The sequence below is a fragment of the Oncorhynchus gorbuscha genome, linkage group LG20 (genome assembly GCF_021184085.1).
Source record: "Oncorhynchus gorbuscha isolate QuinsamMale2020 ecotype Even-year linkage group LG20, OgorEven_v1.0, whole genome shotgun sequence".
NCBI lineage: Eukaryota > Metazoa > Chordata > Actinopteri > Salmoniformes > Salmonidae > Oncorhynchus > Oncorhynchus gorbuscha.
Genome location: NC_060192.1, coordinates 28,534,199 through 28,557,860, shown reverse-complemented (window position 1 = coordinate 28,557,860; position 23,662 = coordinate 28,534,199). Strand labels below are relative to the sequence as shown.

Sequence of the window (23,662 nt, the reverse complement as noted above, 5' to 3'; positions counted from 1 at the left end):
GTAATCCACTTGGCACCCCATTCTTAAAAAACATCTGTTCTAGTTAACATTGGTCAAACTTCCCTCAAAAAAGGAACAGTGTAGATTAGACTAAACTGAACATTTTATTTACGATGCCACCATAACAAATTCTGGGCCATGTGATACAAACCAAGATGGTGAGACGCTCTATTGAGGGAGCCTTATGGGACCGTGAAAATGCTGTTGTCCTGTAGATCCGAGTTTGTGTCCTCTAAGGACTGGTTGTCAGTTTGTCTATTTGCACAGACAAAGCTCTTGGAATGTGTCTTCTATTGTGGCACTGCTCTCTTTAGTACTATTGCGGTCTCCAACAGCCAACAGAACACTTCTGCCATCACTTCACCTGGTCCCTAAATTGTAAATAATATTTTGTACAAGATGCCAATGAGTGATACTTTAAAACAATACATCAATCGAATCGAATGTAAAAAATAAAATAAAAACATTTTATTTCCATGTCATGCTGTACATTACATACATGTGCATGATGTCATGCTACAATACCGGTAATAAGGCAAAGATACTACAGCAAACCAGGCCGAGGGGTTTCCTCTTGCAAGACAAATCTGAACAGTGACCCTTGACCTCTGACCCCATAAGCAGCCCCAGACTCTTCCTTGATCCTGAGTTCCCATAGCTCAGCTCTCCAATGGCAGAATCCAACCAGATCTATGGGACTAATTTTCTAAGGGCTCTACTACATTTAACAAACATTTTTTATTTTAACCTGGGATTGCACCAGACTTTTGAAGAGTCATGTTTCAGGAGAAAACCACACTGCAAGCAGTGGGTGAAACAGGCTGTTCTCATCTCCAAGGCTATGCCCCAAGCATACACCATCTAAACCTTCCACTCTGCCAAGATGCCTCTTTCAACAGTGCCGGCTGAGAAGAGTTGATTGGTGCAATGGCCAGGAGTTGTTTGACCAATAGCACACAACACCTCTGGCAACATATGATGGGCATGACTTCCAAAAGTATCTTTTAATCACTGTCGCTGTCACTGTCTCCTTCATCCTCTTCTTTCTCTTCCTGTTTTGCCTCAGTCTCTTCCATCAGTCCAGAAAAGAAGTCATCCCCACCCCCATAGGCTTTCTTGCTGAGGGACTTGAGGTTTCCATCTTTCTTCTTCCTCTTCCGGTAGTCACTGACTGTCATGTCACGGAGACTTGAAATGTCCCAGAACTTGATCATCTGGTCATGGGCACAGCTCGCCAGGAAACGTGAGTCGCGAGAGTGGGCAATTTGCTCAATAGGCTCCCCAACATGCTGCCCTATGCAGCCCAGTACCCGATTAGGCAGGAGGTTTATGGCACTGTCAAGAGGAGAGATAGATTCTAATTAGTCTAAGTAAAAACTTCAGTACGGTATCACTGAAAACTAAAAATGGTCCCAAGGAAAAATCAAGCCATGTCATAAGTATGTTTGGCATACTCTTGCCCTCTATAGGAGATTTGAAGAACAACACCTTGCAAAAGAATCTCCCTCAAATCTGTGCTTTGTATGTTATCATCTAATGCAGATGAGAACTTAACATATTACTTCTAAATAATTAAAGTATCCAAAACCATTAAACTCTTTAGATCCTATATAAAATCCAACTGAACACTTGTAGAACACACCGTATAACTCCATCCATGGAGGCAGCACACAGTATACTGTCTGTAATGGGAACAATGCAGTCCACGGATTCTGCCTTCACAGCGAAGCGGTCACTGGTGGCTCCAAAGCCGTTCCAGTTGAAGATGTACATAGTCCCTTCACTGGAGCCACACACCACCTTCTTCCCTCGCTGTGTGACAAGGCAGGGAACAGTGGACAACTTAAGTTATTGACTCTGAACGTCTTTTTAGATAATGCAAGGATTTCAAGTGTCTCAGCCAGTAGACCAGCCAGTCCTGAACCTTCAGAGAAAGAGGATGAGACACTCACTTTCATAATGGCCACCGAGGTAAGGTCCCCACTCTGGAACTCTGACAGGAGCTCAAATCGCCGCCTCTTGATGTTGAAGACCCCCATTGTCCCATCACCACTGTGACATATAACATAATTCATGTCAGTTGACAAGTCACATCTGTACATGCTAGTCTCAATGAATAGAGCCACTGAAAACACTTATTCAATTATCCGTCCCCATCCCGTGTCTGAACCGAACTCTTACCTGGAGGTGAGAAGCATTCTCTTGGCCTGGTCAATAGCAATGCCGCTGATATAGTCATCATGATGCTTCAGGTCCATGAACGATGTGCCCTTCCTCATGTCCCAAACCTTCAGTGTCCCCCCATCATCCCCGGTGGCGAGCACATTCTCATCCACCAGCAGCAGTGCATTGATTGGGACACTGGTCAAATATTGGTGAAGGTGAGGAAACCAGACATTGCAACCACAATAGTGCAATACAATCATTAGGCACTCTCTGCTTTGGACAGTCTCAGAGTTAAGCAATTGGACAACAGAACATTGAACAAGTGAGGGTGTAGAAAAAGAAACAAAAAGCCCTAAACTAGTGACATCAATGGAGTAAAGAGACTTTACCTGTGGGCTTTGGCGATGCGTGTGACAAGTTTTCCCCCTTCCACATCCATGAGATGGACTGACTTGTCTTTTGAAACGCTGAACAGTTCTACATACACAGAAAAGGAACTACTGGTTGATGTTTAACTATTTACGGCATAACAGACAGAAGGGCCCAGCAAGTTGTGTTGACCAACATGATGATAAAAATGTATCACAAGCTAAATAAATTCAAGGCAACCAAACCCGACCAGTGATCACACTTACTCTGTCCATCATGAGAGAAAGCAACCTCCCTGCAGGACTTGAGGTGATGTCCAGACGACCATAGCTCCTTGCTCTCCCCCTCTGTGCATGAGTAGGAGTATCTGGGGATGCAAAACAATGACGTTCACTTCCACAATGGCACTTACATTTATGTAAATGTTCATAAGCATCACAAGTGGTTATATTTCTTACACGTAAATATCACCGTCAATATCCCCGGCAGCAAAAATATCTTGTTTTGGATGGAAGGCCAATGTGTTGACAATTGCGTCGAGTTTGATGTCCTCTGGCGTTTCACGAATCCTTGGCTCTCTTGGTTCCTCTGCCGGTTCGTCTTCCTAGGAGAATATGATAAAGAAAAGACTACTATAATAGGCTGTCATTAAATGTGATGATACCGAAGCACATTAGGCGCGGAGAAGCCTTATAACCTAGTTGCATGCATGATTGCTAATTACCTCAGAAACTTGATCTTTTTTCAAATAATCTTTTGTATCCTCTACCGACTCGTCCTATAGAATGGGATAGAAAAAGACTGTCAGATTGGCTTAATAAAATATTTGAAATGTGGTGATGTACACATTCGGACAAGAGCTGAAGCATGTATGAATGGTTAGCTAACTTAGCTACCCCGGTATCTTCTGTTTTCAAATCATCAGAACCAGTCATTATCGAAATAGCCCCGACTTCCTGAATAATGTAGGCAAAAACAACACCATTGATAAGTCACAATCACGTTTAGCCATTGACAAAAACTTGTTTAAAGCGGGCAAACACCAGAATTGTCGTATGGTAAAGATACTCGTGGTCTCACCAAGGAAGCCGCCATTATGCATTCTGTAGACGTCAACCAAGCCAAAGATGCATTCAAACATGCAAATTTTGCAACGTTATTAACGTTGCGAAATTTACCAAAACGTTGTAAAATTAACCAGGCATACCCTCGGTTGAACCAAAAGCGGACAATGCCCATTAGGGCAACAACAAACGCAAACAGAATTATTGTTTTTTTGCATAAAAAATACATCATAAAAATCTCTGAAACTGGAAACACTTATCTCCCTCACTAGCTTTAAGCACCAGTTGTCAGAGCAGCTCACAGATTACTGCACCTGTACATAGCCCATCTATAATTTAGCCCAAACAACTACCTCTCCCCTTACTGTATTTATTTATTTATTTATTTATTTTGCTCCTTTGAACCCCATTATTTCTATCTCTACTTTGCACATTCTTCCACTGCAAATCTACCATTCCAGTGTTTAACTTGCTATATTGTATTTACTTCGCCACCATGGCCTTGTTTTGCCTTTACTTCCCTTTTCTCACCTCATTTGCTCACATTGTATATAGACTTATTTTTCTACTGTATGACTGTATGTTTGTTTTACTCCATGTGTAACTCTGTTGTTGTATGTGTTGAACTGCTTTGCTTTATCATGGCCAGGTCACAAATGTAAATGAGAACTTGTTCTCAACTTGCCTACCTGGTTAAATAAAGGTGAAATAAAAAAACATTCAGATAAATAAATGTATCTAGCTAGTTACACTGAAATAAAACTGACATTTTTTCGAATGACTCCAACACAGACTGTAAAAAGCTCCAACGACTGCCTCACGAGGTCTCCCTCCACCAAATCCTACACAATTTTATAAATGGTGGATTACATTTTGTTGCTGAGGTTCATATCACATCCCTTTGCTCCTATGAAGCCTACTGCTTATCAGATCATGGGTCCATAAATCAAGGTTTTTAGTGGCCCTAAAGCTAAATTTGATCTTTGGCCCCAACACATAGTGACATCAACCATTGATCTCGAAAGTCTGCTGAGCTAAAGGCAAGGCATCATCTCAGGGAGCACAAGTCTTCAGGTCTCAGACGGACGAGGTTAATCACCAGAGCGTTATTCACCGAACAACCTCTGTTAATGACTGTATAGTGGGTGCACATTTGTGTTTTTGCCCTAGCAGTACACAGCTCACCACAGGAACAGGATTAAGAAACACTTCTGTAGCAAATGGTGGTGGGAGAGTGTATATTGCATTAACGAGAATTAGAATTGATTTATTGATTAATTGATTGATTGATTAATGTTGATCACATCTCTGAAAAATAGCTGCCATTAGAAAACGTGGATATTATTATTATTTTATTATTATGTTTTACGTTTGTATTCTGTTTAGGCTATCTTCATTTGGAAGTATGATATAGGCTACCCACATACCCCCAATACTTTAAGGATGACAGCTTCTCCATCCTAGAGGGGGAGAGCAACAATTTCTTGGCCCAGGGACACGTACTCGTCTGTGGTGACCTAAATGCCAGAACTGGACAAGAACTTGATACCCTCAGCACACAGGGGGTAACTTGCGTGTGCGTAACTATTCATCACCCCCAAAGTCAATACTTTGTAGAGCCACCTTTTACAGCAATTACAGCTGCAAGTATCTTGGGGTATGTCTCTATAAGCTTGGCACAACTAGCCACTGGAATTTTTGCCCATTCTTCAAAGCAAAACTGCTCCAGCTCCTTCAAGTTGTAATGCTTCCGTTAGCATATAGCAATCTGTACAGAGCAATCTGTAAAAAGTCATACCACAGCTTCTCAATTGGATTGAGGTCTGGCCTTTGACTAGGCCATTCCAAGACATTTAAATGTTTTTCCTTAAACCACTTGAGTGTTGCTTTAGCAGTATGCTTAGGGTCATTGTCCTGCTGGAAGGTGAACCTCCATCCCAGTCTCAAATCTCTGGAAGACTGAAACAGGTTTTCCTCAAGAATTTCCCTGTATTTAGCGCCATCCATCATTCCTTCAATTCTGACCAGTTTCCCAATCCCTGCCAATGAATAACATCACCACAGCATGATGCTGCCACCACCATGCTTCACTGTGGGGATGGTGTTCTTGGGTGATTAGAGGTGTTGGGTTTGCGCCAGACATACAGTCTTCCTTGATGGCCAAAAAGCAACATTGTTGTCTCATCTGACTAGAGTTCCTTCTTCCATATGTTTGGGGAGCCTTATGGCGAACACCAAACGTGTTTGCTTATTTTCTTTAAGCAATGGCTTTTTCTGGCCACTCTTCTGTAAAGCCCAGCTCTGTGGAATGTACTGCTTAAAAAGGTCCTATGGACAGATACTCCAATCTCCACTGTGGATCTTTTCAGCTCCTTCAGGGTTATATTTGGTCTCTTTGTTGCCTCTCTGATTAATGCCCTCCTTGCTTGGTCTGTGAGTTTTGGTGGACGGCCCTCTCTTGGCAGTTTTGTTGTGGTGCCATATTCTTTCCATTTTTTTATCATGAATTTAATGGTGCTCCATGGGATGTTTAAAGTTCGATATTTTTTTATAACCCAACCCTGAGCTGTACTTCTCCGCAACTTAGTCCCTGACCTGTTTGGAGAGATCCTTGGTCTTCCTGGTACCCCTTGCTTAGTGGTGCCCCTTGCTTAGTGGTGTTGCAGACTGAGGCCTTTCAGGACAGATATATACACACACACACACACACACACACACACACACACACACACACACACACACAGATCATGTGACAATTAGATTGCACACAGGTGGACTTTAATTGACTTCTGAAGGTAATTGGTTGCACCAGATCTTATTTAGGAGCATCATACCAAAGGGGATGAATACATATGCACACACTTTTCCAGTTGTAATTTTTTTGAAACAAGTTATTTTTTTCATTTCACTTTTGTATATGTCCATTACATGAAATCCAAATAAATTCAATTTAAATTACAGGTTGTTATGCAACAAAATAGGAAAAACGTCAAGGGGGATGAATACTTTTTCAAGGCACTGTAGTTAATATTAGGCTTTGAAGGGACTCTTAAGGTAGGTACACATAGCTCATCACTTGGCGGTAGTACTGTAGGCTACTTTATCACTGACCTCAATCCAGAGTCTCTTATAGCATTCACAGTCAGTCCACTGACACCCCTATCAGATCACACTCTACTTGAACAGCACTTTGCGCAATCATGAGGCATCAAAGCCAAAGGAACTGAATAATATTAAGACATGCAACAACAAATTCAATCCCTTCTAGACAAATTTCCCAGACAAAATGTTTCACTGTAATAGTGAAGGTGAAAACCTAAACAGGGAAGCTGAGGTCAAATATACTATCAAATCTAAAAAATGTCAAGCAGACAATCTAAGAAAATTAACAATGACAAATGGTTTGATGAAGGATGCTAAAACATAACAAAGAAATTGAGAAACCTGTCCAACCAAAAACATAGACCCAGAAAACCTTGTTGAATCAAATCAAAGTTTATTTGTCACGTGCGCTGAATACAACAAGTGTAGATAGACCTTACAGTGAGATGCTTACTTACAGGCTCTAACCAATAGTGCAAAAAAAAGGTATTAGGTGACTAGGTAGGTAAAGAAATAAAACAGTAAAAAGACAGGATGTATACAGTAGCGAGGATATAAAAGTAGCGAGGCTACATACAGTCACCGGTTAGTCAGGCTGATTGAGGTAGTATGTAGATATGGTTAAAGTGTCTATGCATATATGAAGAGAGTAGCAGTAGCGTAAAAGAGGGGTTGGTGGGTGGGACACAATGCAGATAGCCCGGTTAGCCAATGTGCGGGAGCACTGGTTGGTCGGCCCAATTGAGGTAGTATGTACATGAATGTATAGTTAATAATAATAATAATAAGCCATTTAGCAGACGCTTTTATCCAAAGCGACTTACAGTCATGTGTGCATACATTCTACGTATGGGTGGTCCTGGGAATCGAAACCACTACCCTGGCGTTACAAGCGCCATGCTCTACCAACTGAGCTACAGAAGGACCATTAGTTAAAGTGACCATGCATATATGATAAACAGAGTAGCAGCAGCGTAAAAAGAGGTGTTGGTGGGGGGGGCACACAATGCAAATAGTCCGGGTAGCTATTTGATTACCTGTTCCGGAGTCTTATGGCTTGGGGGTAAAAACTGTTGAGAAGCCTTTTTGTCCTAGACTTGGCACTCTGGTACCACTTGCCATCCGGTAGTAGAAAGAACAGGCTATAACTGAGGTCTTTAACAATTTTAGGGTCTTCCTCTGACACCGCCTGGTGTAGAGGTCCTGGATGGCAGGGAGCTTAGCCCCAGTGATGTACTGGGCTGTACGCACTACTCTCTCTAGTGGCTTGCGGTCAGAGGCCGAGCAATTACCGTACCAGGCAGTGATGCAGCCAGTCAGGATACTCTCCATGTTGCAGCTGTAGAACCTTTTGGGGATCTCAGGATCCATGCAAAATCTTTTTAGTTTCCTGAGGGGGAATAGGCTTTGTCGTGCCCTCTTCACGACTGTCTTGGTTTGTTTGGACCATTCTAGTTTGTTGTTGTGGACACCAAGGAACTTGAAGCTCTCAACCTGCTCCACTGCAGCCCCGTCGATGAGAATGGGGGCGTGCTCGGTCCTCCTTTTCCTGTAGTCTACAATAATCTCCTTAGTCTTGGTTACGTTGAGGGACAGGTAGACAAGTGAAAATTATGGTCAGTAAAGAAAACTTTAAGCTTATCACTCAATTCAAAAAAATTGTGTCAATACTTTGCCCCTTGATAACCAGCACACTTCTGTATGTTGTAAAAGCGTTACATTTACGCTGCCCATATCATTGCATAATGCAGAAAATGTACAAGAGTTCAGGGGCCTTGCTTTAACAAAGTTACCCATTTTCACTGTAGTGTCCAAAACGTCTTTCAAGCGGTCAGGCATTCCCTTGGCAGCAAGAGCCTCTCGGTGGATGCTGCAGTGTACCCAAATGGCATCGGGAGCAACTGCTTGCACGCTCGTTACCACTCCACTATGTATCCCTGTCATGGCTTTTGTGGCATCAGTACAGGTACCAACACATCTTGACCACCAAACTCCATTTGATGTCTCAAAGCTGTCCAGTACTTCAAAATATCCTCTCATGTTGTCCTGGTGTCCAAAAGAAGATGTCTTCCTTAATTAACCCCCCATAAACGTAGAGGACATATACCAGGAGCTGTGCCAAGGCCGCCACATCCGTTGACTCATCCAGCTGTAACGCATATAATTCACTGGCTTGTATGCAAAGCAGTAATTTCAAAACATCTCCTGCGATGTCACTGATGCGTTGTGAAACAGTGTTTGATGAAGGCATTGTCTGTATAGTTTTTAGGGCCTTTCCCCCCAGAATTGTCCCAGCCATATCTGCGGCAGCAGGAAGAATTAAGTCCAATAGTATGGGGCTTGCCAGTCCTAGACACTTGGTAGCTCACCATATAAGATGCTCCTTGTCCCTTCTTATTATTGTTATCTTGTTACAGCAGATTTCCTCCTCTTCGTCTGAAGAGGAGTAAGGGTCAGACCAAGATGCGGCATGGTAAGTGTTCGTCATTTTAATGTAAAAACTGAACATGTTCAAAACCACAAAGTGACAACTGTGACTCTACTGAACCACTGTGCTAACAAGCAACATAACATAGACAATCACCCACAACCCACAATGACAAAACAGGCTACCGAAATATGGTTCCCAATCAGAGACAATGACTAACACCTGCATCTGATTGAGAACCATATCAGGCCAAACACAGAAACAGGCAAACTAGACATACAACATAGAATGCCCACTCAGATCACACCCTGACCAAACAAAACATATAAACATACAAAGCAAACTATGGTCAGGGCGTGACATATCTTTTACTTTTGCACAGGTCTTACTCCTCAAAATTCGTCTTTATTCTCGCAAAAAAACCTCCTGTGGCTTATTTTTCAAATTGTCATGTTTCGTTTTTAAATGTCTGCACAAGAGTGAAGATTTCCTGCGAGAGAGTAACGGTTAATGGGATTGAATGTTAACTATTTGACTAAGCTACCTGTATTTGACATTGTGTTGTTATTTCGCTGAACACTAGATGGTTTAAGTTTATTTTTGGCAGTGAAACGAGGCTACTCAGGCAAGAAAAAAACTCACCCAAATGTATAGCCCCGTTGGAAAATGTACTGTTTGAAAATGTGAAGAAAATGTTATCTATATTTCTAAAATATAGATTCACATTTCTAAAAATGTGAATTACATTTTTATTTGGCACTGCGAGTACCCCAGTTTAGGAATACCTGCCCTAGAGCACACAAAAAACTATACATACCTCGGCCTAAACATAAGCGCCACAGGTAACTTCCATAAAGCTGTGAACGATCTGAGAGACAAGGCAAGAAGGGCCTTCTATGCCATCAAAATGAACATAAAATTCGACATACCAATTAGGATCTGGCAGACCTGGCTCTCAAGAGAAGACAGGCTATGTGCGCGCTGCCCAAAAAATGAGGTGGAAACTGAGCTGCACTTCCTAACCTCCTGTCAAATGTATGACCATATAAGAGACACATATTTTGCTCAGATTACACAGATTTACAAATAATTTGAAAACAAACCATTTTGATAAACTCCCATATCTATTGGGTGAAATACCACAGTGTGCAATGACAGCAGAAAGATTTGTGACCTGTTGCCAAAAGAAAAGGGCAACCAGTTAAGAACAAACACCATTGTAAATACAACCCATATTTATGTTTAACTATTTGCGCATCACTACTACGCTGTATATAGACATAATATGACATTTGAAATGTATTTATTACTTTAATGTTTACTGTAAATTTGTTATAGTTTATTTCACTTTTGTTTATGATCTATTCCACGTGATTTGGCAATGTAAAGATATGTTTTCCATGCCAATATAGCCCCTTAAATTGAATAGTTAAAATACAAATCTTGTGAAGGCACTAGGACCCAGGGCCTTTTGTTTTGCCTTTTGAATGCCACTGTACAAGGAGGCGGGTGTTGTTGGGAAAGAGGTAGGCTGTCTGTCATAGAGGTTACTATCATCAGTTCGTGATAATTAGCGGATTTTGATGACTTGATAATGGCAGAGGTGTTATCAGGCACATGATTTGTTATAGGATTTTGCTATTCGGCGAACATTCGCGGCCGGACAAGGTCGAAAACCGGGAAAATAGACCACGCATCTAATTTACACCATGGCTACTGAGTTGACCATTTCAGAATCAGCAGTCCGGTTGAGTGAGCCCCATCAGGTTGAAGACGAAGAGCATTGGCTGTATGGGGGTGAATATACAATGTATCCACATGGATACACAAGGCATGCGCTAAACAGTTCCCTCAGATGTTGATCAAGATTAATTGAGACAGTTAACAACCGCACAACACCAACCACCGGCTTCACGGGATGATGCTTGGTCCAACACATATAGGAGCCCTACGCATCGCACATTTTTGCACATCTAGTGGTGTCTTTTTTTGTGGAGTGTTTTGATTTATCTTAGGATGCACACCTAAGATGATTTTATCATGTACACTTTCCCCTGCAAAATCTGCAGTATGGTTTGGCAGCTCAGCCCAAAACAAATTGGCTCCAAAACGCTCTTGTCTTAAATGTTAGGCGACTGGCAATAAATGCATCGACCTTCAATCATCATGTCATCTTTTCTTAGGGGAAAACACCAAGAAACAAAATGCCCCCGAGGGTTTGCCTGGGTAAGAATGTAACTTTCCTGCTCACTTGATCCTCTCACCCAAATTCACTCAAGGCACATGATGTTCCAAATATTATTTGACATGCTATTACAATGTAACTACAATAATTCCCCCCTCTGCTTATTAGGCCTGGTGACTCCCTTCAGCTGACTTCAATGGGCAATACCGAAGAGAAGGATGCTGCATCACAGGCATGGCATGGGGGCAATATCATCTACATTTCTTATCACATAGATAAATAGTTAGTTCTAAAACATTTTCACAATGTGGGCTAAAGAGTTACCATTGTATCTTAACAGCTGTTGTAAGTTGTTACATAATAGTACACCGGTGTTATTAGTTGCATAGCTTTTCTCTCGGAGAAAATGGATATTCCAAAACCTCTGATGGTTCATTCATACTGTAACACAGCGATGAGATCCAACCAATAGAAATAAAGGAACCTCTCACAGGCAACCAATGAGGTGTGTGTTGGTTTACGTAATGGTGCAGGTGTGAGCGTTCATTTTGTAGTGTTAACCCTATCAGTCCCGAGACTCCCTCAAAAATCTGCTTATCTGACTTTCATTTATCTGCATGTCCAGACTTTATATTTAGCCTCACAATTAAGTATTTTACCATTTTCTTTTCAGGACAACAAGGGCTTTAAGTAGAACACAAAACTATTTAACATAAACAGTTGTATTCATGCGTTTTTTTGACAAATGTCAATTTAAAAAAGCTAAATCCGTCAAAGTAAAAACCTGATAAAAATGTATTTGTATGAATGCTGTAATTACAGAAATGGTTTGCTTACTGGGAAATAAATATCCAACTTGTCAGTGACAACTGTGTGAAGTTTAGAGTTCATGACAGCAGCTATATGGGAGCTTATTACAGTATTATAGACCCTTCGTCCTGGGATTTCCTATATGATCTATGTAGAAGAACCCCTTACCTTCTAACGACTCTTCCCTTACGGAAACAATTGTAGTTAGAGTGAAGTACAACTGCAGTATGCTGCAAATACTGCGTCCAAAATAACACTGTTTTTTTACTGCAGTAATTTTGCAGTGTATCTGCAGTTTGAGTGCAGTATAAATGCAATTCAACTGCAGTACACCGCAGTTATTTTTGCAATTACTGTGTCCAGAATACCACAGTCGACTGCAGTTACTGCAGTTTTACGGCAATTTCAAAACTGCAATCTTTGTTTTTTTTAAGGGTTGTGTAGCTTGTTAGCGTCACAGAGCAAAACATGCTTGTGTTTGTGAGAGTCTCATCTTTTCATAGATAGCTTTTAATAGTTTGTAGCGTAAACCATTCAGACCATTCGGGATCTGCCCTTTTCTCAGAAACTCAGCTTTAGCTCAGGCCCTGTTAATCACATAGACTAATGGATGGTATCTACGGATGCAGAAGAAATAGACTAATCCAATGGTACAACCTACTGTAGCTCAAAGACACAATGCTTAAAAGGGGCTAGAAGTACAAAATGGGTGACTCAACGGGGTTAATGTTACTATGCTCCTCCTTTTTTTCAACAGGAAGCCAAAGGTACTGAAGGTGAAGAGGAGGAGGACAGTGACAGTGATGACGAGGATGACGTCAAGGTCACCATTGGTAACATCAAAACTGGTGCACCTTCCTACATGTAAGTGTACTTGCGCATCCCGAGAGACAGTTGCTTTTCCAAAAAACTGCGTTAAGTCAGAGGGTTAAATACAGAGCCTTCAGAAAGTATTCACACCCCTTGACTTTTTCCTCATTTTGTTGTGTAACAGCCAGAATTTCAAATTGATTACATTTAGATTTTGTGTTACTGTCCTACACTCAATTCCCCATAATGTCAAAGTGGAATTATGTTTTTAGACATTTTTACAAATTAATACAAAATTTAAAGCTGAAATGTCTTGAGTCAATAAGTATTCAACCCCTTTGTTATGGCAAGCCTAAATAAGTTCAGGAGAACATTTTTATCTGTAAGGTCCCTCGTGGATTTCAACAGATTCATGGTTTTCGAATGCCTCGCAAAGAAGGACATCTATTGGTAGATGGGTAAAAAAAAGCAGACATAGAATATCCCTTTGAAGATGATGAAGTTATTAATTACACTTTGGATGATGTATCAATACACCCAGTCACTACAAAGATACAGGTGTCCTTCCTAATTCAGCTGCCGGAAAGGAAAGAAACCGCTCAGGGATTTCACCATAAAGCCAGTGGTAACTTGAAAACAGTTTCAGAGTTTAATGGCTGTGACAGGATAAAACTGAGGATGGATCAACAACATTGTAGTTACTCCACAATATTAACCTAAATGACAAAGTGAAAAGAAGGAAGACTGAACAGGATAAAAATATTCCAAAACATCCATCTTGTTTGCAACAGGGCACTAAAGTAATTCTGCAAATAATGTGGCAAAGAAATTAACGTTATGTCCTGAATACAAAACATTATGTTTGTGGCAAATCCAACACCACACATCACTGAGCACCACTCTTCATATTTTCAAGCATGGTGGTGGCTGCATCATGTTATGGGTATGTTTGTCATCGGAAAGAACTAGGGAGTTTTTTAAATAAAAATAAAATGGAATAGAGCTAAGCACAGGCATAATCCTAGAGGAAACCCTGGTTCAGTCTTTTTTTCCCAACAGACTCTATGAGACAAATTCACCTTTCACCAGGACAATAACCTGAAACACAAAGCCAAATATAGTTGAGTTGCTTACCAAGATTACATGTAATACTCCTAAGTGGCCTGGTTACAGTTTTGACTTAAATCAACTTTAAAATCTCTGGCAAGACATAAAAATGGCTGTCTAGCAATGATCAACAACCAACTTGACAGAGCTTGGAGAATTTTAAAAAGAATAATGTGCAAATATTGTATAATCCAGGTGTGCAAAGCTCTTACAGACTTACCCAGAAAAACCCGCAGCTGTAATCTCTGCTAAAGGTGATTCTAACATGTATTGACTCAGGGGATTGAATACTTACGTAAATTAGATATTTCAGTATTTCATTTTAAATACATTTGCAAAAATGTCAAAAACATGTTTTACTTTGTCATTTATGGGGTATTGTGTGTAGACAGGTGAGGGTAAAAAAAAGTACATTCAAAATTTAATACATTTTGAAATACATTTTGAAATCAGGCTGTAACACAACACAACAGGCTGTAACACAACAACATTTGGAATGTCAAGGGGTGTGAATACTTTCTGAGGGGCTGTGTAAACTGCTGTAATGAATAATGAAGACAGTATCACACTTGATTTAAAATCTGGGGAGCTAATGAAGGCCACTGGATACATTTAAAAAAATATATTTCTGAATCTCTGCAGGGGAACGGGCATGAACCTGAGCTTGAAACCAGCTCGTTGCTATGCCTCAGCAGCAGCCAGTGAGTGAACTCGTCCTGTTTTGGGGGATTATTTAAGGTGGGCAATAATGGTTTTATTGTATTTGTTGACTAATTCATAATGTTACTGTTTTCCTACAAGTTAAGCTGCAGCCCAAAGGGATAGATATAGAGACACTAGGGGCCTTCAATGGTGCACCAGTTGTGGAGGTGGAAATGGACATCTTTGAGGACAAACCATGGAGAAAGCCAGGTAAGGGGGTTGTTTACGTATACTGAACTGACCATTTGAATCTTTGAAATAAAATTGCCGCAGATTGTACAAAATCAATTTGTTATTTTGTATGTTGTTCCGTCTCTAGGTGCCGACCTCTCAGACTACTTCAACTATGGTTTTAATGAGGAAACGTGGAAGGGATACTGTGAGAGACAGCGCAGACTACAGCTTGGCCTGGAGCCCAGTGCTCCTCTCAGTTTTGAAAACAAGATAACAGTGAGTCCTCAAAACATTGATTAATTATACCTACTTTATCACACTACTGTAAAACTTTGTGTTTGTCTCCAAACAGTGATGGTTAACACCTGCATTGCTCGCTGTTTGGGGTTTTAGGCTGCGTTTCTGTACAGCACTTTGAGATATCAGCTGATGTAAGAAGGGCTATATGAATACATTTGATTAGATTTGTTACGAGTAATTAACCTTTAAGATAGAATCCTGAAATGATATAATAACAAAGCGCCACCCTGCCTCAGTTTTGGTAAAAAGCAGAGAGATGAGCCTGAAGAAATGTAACCACTCTCAAATTCAAGACAAAGCTACAAAGTTATTATTACAAATAATATTTTTAACAATGTTTTCAGGCTATGTAGTATTTGTTTACATTTACATTCTTTACAAACACTGGAGTGAAACAAGCTTATATTTTGGGTTCTGATATGGTATGACAGTTGAACTAAGCTCATGGGGCATTTATGAGTTACATTCTTAAAAAATGAATGGGTATATACAGTGCATTCAGAAAGCATTCATAGCCCTTAACCTTTTCATAACTTTTTCCACATTTTGTTGTGTTACAGCCTGAATTTAAAATGAATTCAATTGAGATTGTTTTTGTCATTTGTCTACACACAATACCCCATAATGTCAATGTGGAATTGTGTTTTTAGATATTTTTACAAATTAATAAAAAATTGAAAGCTGAAATGTCTTGAGTCAATAAGTATTCAACCCCTTTGTTTTGGCAAGCCTAAATACATTCAAGAGTAAAATTGTGCTTAATAAGTCACATAATAAGTTGCAGGGACTCAATCTGTGTGCAACAATAGTGTTTAACATGATTTTTCAATGACCACCTCGCCTCTGTACCCCACACATACAATTATCTGTAAGGCTCCTTAGTCGAGCAGTGAATTTCAAACATTGATTCAACCACAAAGACCATGGAGATTTTCCAATGCCTTGCAAAGAAGGGCACCAATTGGTAGATGGGTAAAAAAATTAAAAAGCAGACAGTGAATATCCCTTTGAGCATAGTGAAGTTATTCAGTACACTTTGAATGGTGTATCAATTCATCCAGTCACTACAAAGATACGGGCGTCCTTCCGAAGAGGAAGGAAACCGCTCAGGGATTTCACCATGTCAATGGTGACTTTAAAACAGTTCCAGAGTTTAGTAGTTGTGATAGGAGAATACTGAGATGGAGAAACATTGTCGTTACTCCACAATACTAACCTAATTGATAGTGTGAAAAAAAGAACGCCTGTACAGACTAAAAATCTTCCAAAACATGCAGGCGTTAAAGTCATTCTACAAAAAATTCACTTTTTGTCCTGAATTCAAAGTGTTATGTTTGTGGCAAATCCAATACAACACAATACTGAGTACCACTCTTCATATTTTGACGCATAGTGGTGGCTGCATCATGTTATGGGTATGCTTGTAGTCGTTAAGGACTGGGGAGTTTTTCAGGATAAAAAATAAACGGAATGGAGTTAAGCACAGGCAAATCCTAAAAGAAAATCTGGTTCAGTCTGTTTTCCACCAAACACTGTGTGATGAATTCACCTTTCAGCAGGACAATAACCTAAAACACAAGGACAAATCTACACTGGAGTTGCTTACCAAGAACACGGTGAATGTGTCTGAGTGGCGGAGTTACAGTCTTGACTTAAATCTGCTTGAAAATCTATGGTCAAGACTTGAAATGGTTTTCTAGCAATGATCAACAACCTTTAAGACTTTTGACATTTTTGAAAATAATAATTGGCAAATATTGTACAATCCAGGTGTGCAAAGCTCTTAGAGACTTATTCAGAAAGACTCACAGTGTGTAATCGCTGCAAAAGGTGATTCTAACATGTATTGACTCAGGGGTGTGAATACTTTAGTAAATAAGATATTTCTGTATTTCATTTTCAATAAATGTGCAAACATTTCTAAAAGCATGCTTTAACCTTTTCATTATGAGATATTGTGTGTAGATGTGTGAGAGAAAAAAAATGTCATTAATTTTGAATTCAAGCTGTAACAAACACAACAAATGTGGAATAAGTCAAGGGGTATGAATACTTTCTAAAGGCACTGTAACATTCATTTATAAGTAAAAAAAATGTATGTAGCAATTAATGATTCTCTCTTTAATCATGAAGAAAGACAGGAAATGTAGTTATGTGAACTGAAATCAAATAGACTGGCCCAGCCAAGGAAAAGCTGCTGTTTCCTGTGTCAGATTTCTCATCCCACACTTAAATCAAGACCAGACCCCACTGTATTTCGCCCCAAGTCAAATAATACATTAATAATTCCATTGATAAAAATATTACTAATGTTAATATAAAATAATAGTCTATCTTATTTCTAAATGTGATATAGTACTAACATAGATTTCATTATATTAACAGTGATATTTTGCGGGTGGGAAATAATTGGATAATTGTTTTATTTTCGAGGTTCAACAGGGAAGGGCAACCACTTTAGAAAAGGATACAGAACCGTCTTCCATCAAGCCTGATTACAAGCCAGACTTTCCCCCTGCTTCAGTCCTGGCCCTCGCTGCCAACAGACTGAAGGCAGGACCCCCACCTAACAGGTAAGCACGTCAGAGGGATTCAGACAGTTAAACAGCCATCACTAACAGAGAGAGGCTGCTGCCTACATACAGACTTGAAATAATTTGCCACTTTAATAAATGGATCACTAGTCACTTTAATAATGGCACTTTAATAATGTTTACATATCTTGCATTACTCATCTCATATGTATATACAGTATTTTATACCATCTATTGCATCTTGCCTATGCCGCTCTGTCATTGCTCATCCATATATTTCTATGTAAACTCAGCAAATAAAGAAACATCCCTTTTTCAGGATCCTGTCTTTCAAAGATAATTCGTAAAAATCCAAAAACTTTACTTTTTTTTTAATTGTAAAGGGTTTAAACACTGTTTCCCATGCTTGCTCAATGAACCATAAACAATTAATGAACATGCACCTGTGGAACAGTCGTTAAGACACTAACAGCTTACAGACGGTAGGAAATTAAGGTCACAGTTATGAAAACTTAGGACACTAAAGAGGCCTTTCTACTGACTTTGAAAAACACCAAAAGAAAGATACCCAGAGTCCCTGCTCATCTGCGTGAATGTGCCTTAAGCATGCTGTAAGGAGGCATGAGGACTGCAGATGTGGCCAAGGCAATAAATTCCAATGTCCGTAGTGTGAGACGTCTAAAACGGGGCTACATGGAGACAGAATGGACAGCTGATCGTCCTCACAGTGGCAGACCACGTGTAACAACACCTGCACAGGATCGGTACATCCAAACATCACACCTGCGGGACAGGTACAGGATGGCAACAACAACTGCCCGAGTTACACCAGGAACGCACAATCCCTCCATCAGTGCTCAGACTGTCCACAATAGGCTGAGAGAGGGTGTACTGAGGGCTTGTAGGCCTGTTATAAGGCAGGTCCTCACCAGACATCACTGGCAACAACATTGCCTATGGGCACAAACCCACCGTGCTGGACCAGACAAGACTAGCAAAAAGTGCTCTTCACTGACGAGTCACGTTTTTGTCTCACCAAGGGTGATGGTCGGATTTGCGTTTATCGTCGAAGGAATGAGCGTTACACCGAGGCCTGTACTCTGGAGCAGGATCTATTTGGAGGTGGAGGTTCCGTCATGGTCTGGGGCGGTGTGTCACAGCATCATCGGACTGAGCTTGTTGTCATTGCAGGCAATCTCAACGCTTTGCATTACAGGGAAGACATCCTCCTCCTTCATGTGGTACCCTTCCTGCAGGCTCATCCTGACATTACCCTCCAGCATGACAATGCCACCAGCCATACTGCTTGTTCTGTGCATGATTTCCTGCAAGACAGGAATGTCAGTGTTCTGCCATGGGCAGCGAAGAGCCCAGATCTCAGCGAAGAGCTCAGATCTTGAGCACGTCTAGGACCTGTTGGATCGGAGGGTGAGGGCTAGGGCCATTCCCCCCAGAAATGTCCTGGAACTTGCAGGTGCCTTGGTGGAAGAGTGGGGTAACATCTCACAACAAGAACGGGCAAATCTGGTGCAGTCCATGAGGAGGAGATGCACTGCAGTACTTAATGCAGCTGGTGGCCACACCAGATACTGACTGTTACTTTTAATTTTGACCCCCCCCCCTTTGTTCAGGGACACATTATTCCATTTCAGTTAGTTACATGTCTGTAGAATTTGTTCAGTTTATGTCTCAGTTGTTGAATCTTGTTATGTTCATACAAATATTTACACATGTTAAGTTTGCTGAAAATAAACACAGTTGACAGTGAGAGGAATTTTTTGTTGTTGCTAGGTTTATATATTCCATTCCTTTACTTAGATTTGTGTGTATTATGTAGTTGTTGTGGAATTGTTAACTTACATGTTAGATATTGCTGCACTGTCGGAACTAGAAACACAATCATTCTGCTACCATCGCAATAACATCTGCTAACCATGTGTATGTGACCAATAACATTTGATTTTATTTGAAGAAAATCTGTTAATAAAGTTATGCTTAAATATGGAAGTAATAATCTCTACCTGTTCAAGCATCACACCAACTCAGTCTTGTCTCCCACAATATTCCAATGTTCCAGCTTAACAGTATGTATACAATGTCATTTTGGCGTAGAGGAAAGGGCGGTGTTGGGACATTCGGCTTTCTTACATCACTGCCTTATCCTCTTTTTGCGTTATTAGCTTGTTGTCCTAACGTAAACATTCCTGGACACAAAATAACTAGCAAGATGGAGATCACAGGGGTTATTTTTCATGAGTGCATTTCTCAAGTGGCTAGTTTGCATCAACCACGTTCACTAAAACCACTGCCAAGGTTTTGCCTGCAAACTTTGGTTTCGAATCGTGACATTCTGGCATATCTGCCTCGTGATTTATTGGCTTTAAACATTTTTTTGTCTCAATCATTAATCCCAGACCAAGTGCTGTTGCTGCCCTAGGTCTGGGATCTACGAGGCTAACTCAGATCCGGTACAACATTTTCCTGAAAAGAACTGGATTGTAAAGAGCTACGCTTGTTAAATGCTTATTTTACACTTGGTAGAGAAATCATGTGAAGCATAAATGTCTCCTGACTGCAGTGAGAGAGAGTACAGATGTCTGTCATCTCTTTCTGTAGGAAATTGGGTGGAACTATTGATGTGATTGGTGGACAGACAGGAGCCATTCGCCGGGTTGAAGGCCGAAGGAGGGAAATGCAGGAACAGAATCCTATCCAGGTTAATCAGTTCACACATTCAATGATTTTATGTGATGAAGTCAAAGATAACTGCAGGCTAAGGAGAGTAAGACACACACCTACACCTATTGTTCTGCATCATTCAATGTTCTCAACAACTCTGCAGGTGCTCGGAGACCATGGTAACAAGGTACAACCCTTGGTTCCACCAGCAGGACCTCCTCTTCCTCTTCCAATGGGTATGCCCCCACCACACTTCCTGCATCCTCCTCCACCAGTATCTGGTATGCCCCCACCTCTTCACCCCCCAGGTAAGGTATCATTCTTTATCCAGAACATGAATGAAAGCATACCAAATGCATAGTATTGTGATATGATAAGGAGAGCCATGAGAAATTATAACATAATGTTATAATACCTTTACATGTTTGGTCTCATTCTCAGGTATGCCCCCACCTTCCATTACAGGTAAGTTTCTAAAGCTAGACCACAAAACTCTGTGTAGTCCTTAGTTTCTCAGAGGATGCAAGAGAACTGCATTTTTATTGTAGTATGATAATATTATACAACATGCTTTGAAATGGCTGTAAACATGCATAAACATTCATCTAGAAATGTAATCTGAATGTCTATGCTACATAGTTATACTCAAGATCAAATATTTGTTGTTTGGTGATGATTACATACTGCTTTTCCCCTAGGCCTGTTTCTACCTCCCCTTGCTCCTCCCCCTACCTTGATGATGCCACCTGTGGATAGGTATGTGAGAGTCAATAGACTAATTAAAATGTACTAATGCATCCAAAATGTCTGCACACCGGTTTGCCGGGCCACTCTTTTGATGATAGGACAGGTACCTCTACTGTGCTATCAACCATAGCCATGGGAAGTAGGGGTGCTGAGGGTGCTGCAGTACCCCCTGAATTTTTTTCTCTCTCACAAAAGTAGTGCACTAGGCATTTAATAGTCCTGTATTAGCAGACCAATATAGCAGTCTGTAGGCCATGCTAAAAATTATTTCTGAAACAATTCGTAGCACCCCCACCCCAAAACATCTTCCTGCAGCTCTACTATGGACTGCAGTGAGGCATCAGACTCAGACAACTTCTGTTTCATAAGCAGTACCAGTCAGAGCCTCTCTTTACTCTACCGCATTTGTGTGAATGTTTAAGTGATGGTCTTAATCCTGACAATTTGTCCTTCCCTGAATTACAGCAGTAGAGCCCCTCTTCCTTTTGGATACAACAGTGGAGGTATGTATCGTGTTTACCTGGCAGGTTCAAAATACAATTGTCATGCCTTATACTCCACACATCAAATAACTTCCCCTTGTATTGCAGTTAATGCAGTGTATTTTCTTTCAGAGTCAAGCTTCATTAGCTACCCTCCAGTCTCATCATCGCACATGCCTTGGGGCTCTGTGCTGGAGAAGGGGGGGGAAGACAGAGGACGAGGGCATTGGGAGTACCAAGGAAGTCATAGAGAAAGAGACAGAGATCAAGAGAGAGGTCATACTCCAACCACCAGCGAATATAAGTGCGTAAACAAAGAAAAAGAAAGTTAAACAGTGTAGATACATTTGCTTATGTTTTGTGGTGAAATTGAACCTTCGCATGCCTTAACTTTCTCTCATCTGTCCTGATATCTGGCCTAGTGAGGATGACCGTTACCACTACTACAGCCATGATCGAGAGAGTGAGCGAGAATTTGAGCACAGTTACCTTCATGTTCACGACAGCAGCGGTGGGCTTAGCAGGGAGAGGGAGGAGCATCAGCGAGACAGACGCCATCGTGACAAGGAGGAGAGTGGTAAACACAAGTCTTCCAAACGGTGAGGGAAACTTAGTATTGTCAGATTGAGAAAAAGGAAAATGCAGTAGGACAGAATTTGTGGTTTATTGCAAATATATTATACACACTTGGTTAGGTTTTACTTTACTGGCCTACATTTATGAGATTGATGAACATAAGCTACATTGATAAGCTTGTGGTTCTTTTTCACTAGCAATGTGTGGTTACTCACTTTAAGACTTAAGATAAACGCTTACAAAAATGTTAACAGAATTATATTATATGATTCATTTCCTTACAGCAAGCAGCATGATGATGAGGGGGAGGGGCATCGCAGACACAAGCACAAGAAAAGCAAACGCAGCAAAGAGGACAAGGATGTCCCAGAGGATATGTTGGGGCGTGGGGAAGAGCACAAGGACTGAAAAAGGCAGAACATTGCGGCTCCATGGCTAGTTCTTTAATCTTTGTAAAAAGAAAATGACCATGGCTAGACAATTTTGATTTCTTGTAAGGAAAAATTGAATATGAAATGTCCATTTCAAGTGAAGTGATTGGAATCAAGAAAGAGATTCCAATCTAATGGCTTCTTAAGTTGTTTCAATGGTGTGTAGCCTAAAATACAAATGTAATCATACGAGAATGTTGATCATGGACATTCTCAACTGCATCATTACATTGTCCAGATTCACAATTGTCACTGTTAGGACAGGCCCCATCTTGCTTTGTCATATTGTAAATATATAGAATGTAATTTATTTGCCAGAATCCATTTCAAACACTGTGTTGATACCACTTTTTCTAAAAAAATATTAGTTGATACAGATATGTCATCATGTAGATTAGATTCAAACTATTAAAATGTGTCCTATCTTCTGACCTTATGGCACAGAGTAGCATGGTATAATATAATACTGTATACTGTCGTCTCTCTTTACATTAAACTAAATCCTGACCTGGGCTTTACTATTTTTTTGTAATCTGTGACCATCGACCACTTCAACTATGCATAGTGTAGTTTGTAATCACTGCAGGGTTTGAGAATTCACCCAATAAAAATACAGCAAATTCTAATTTTGTCTATGTCCAACAATTGCATGTAAAGTAGTGGTGATGAACCATCAGGTCATGGTACTGTACTTCTCATTTGACATTTGTTACATGTTGAAGGGTGCTATGACAATGTTGATTAGGCATATTCAAATTGATTTCATGGGGTTTAGATTATAATAGGAAATCATGTTGCATTTTATCTGCAATGTTTAAAATGATTGTGCCCCTTCTGAATAAACCCCTTATTACAAAGGCATTCGTGGGAGGTAGAAGTTGCACCTTCCACTGATACAGGGTCAGATATATTTTAGGTCCCATTGATTGTTGAGATTAAGGATGGATATGACGATATAATCCTAGATCTGGGTTGTCACAAATTACCACAGCCACA

The 23,662-nt window shown here is 40.5% G+C and overlaps 2 protein-coding genes across 5 annotated transcripts; one reads left to right on the top strand and one right to left on the bottom strand.

Moving 5' to 3' along the window:
* Positions 1 to 446: 446 nt before the first annotated feature.
* On the bottom strand, positions 447 to 3,833 carry wdr55 (WD repeat domain 55). 2 transcript variants are annotated; one of them, XM_046317564.1, is made up of 10 exons: positions 3,616 to 3,833; positions 3,432 to 3,491; positions 3,260 to 3,313; positions 2,994 to 3,139; positions 2,802 to 2,902; positions 2,556 to 2,643; positions 2,182 to 2,361; positions 1,953 to 2,052; positions 1,643 to 1,812; positions 447 to 1,335 (listed from the first exon to the last, which is right to left on the bottom strand). In XM_046317564.1, exons 1-10 carry the CDS (start codon positions 3,829 to 3,831, stop codon positions 1,005 to 1,007), a joined length of 1,446 nt encoding a protein of 481 aa, XP_046173520.1. In that variant the 5' UTR covers positions 3,832 to 3,833; the 3' UTR covers positions 447 to 1,004. The 2 variants fall into 2 exon arrangements, with proteins under 2 accessions (XP_046173520.1, XP_046173521.1); XM_046317565.1 differs by lacking the exon at positions 3,616 to 3,833 and having other exon boundaries at positions 3,432 to 3,603.
* Positions 3,834 to 10,641: 6,808 nt separating this feature from the next.
* LOC124007294 (pre-mRNA 3'-end-processing factor FIP1-like) lies at positions 10,642 to 23,178 on the top strand. Of its 3 annotated transcripts, none has more exons than XM_046317750.1 (16): positions 10,642 to 10,926; positions 11,313 to 11,355; positions 11,483 to 11,546; positions 12,882 to 12,988; positions 14,684 to 14,742; positions 14,843 to 14,953; positions 15,063 to 15,193; positions 17,651 to 17,790; positions 20,368 to 20,467; positions 20,594 to 20,738; positions 20,872 to 20,895; positions 21,129 to 21,186; positions 21,646 to 21,680; positions 21,792 to 21,963; positions 22,082 to 22,258; positions 22,520 to 23,178. In XM_046317750.1, the coding sequence occupies exons 1-16, from the start codon at positions 10,839 to 10,841 to the stop codon at positions 22,641 to 22,643; spliced, it is 1,578 nt and encodes a 525-aa protein (XP_046173706.1). In that variant the 5' UTR covers positions 10,642 to 10,838; the 3' UTR covers positions 22,644 to 23,178. The 3 variants fall into 3 exon arrangements, with proteins under 3 accessions (XP_046173706.1, XP_046173704.1, XP_046173707.1); XM_046317748.1 differs by having other exon boundaries at positions 21,643 to 21,680; XM_046317751.1 differs by lacking the exons at positions 11,313 to 11,355; positions 11,483 to 11,546 and having other exon boundaries at positions 21,643 to 21,680.
* Positions 23,179 to 23,662: the final 484 nt, after the last annotated feature.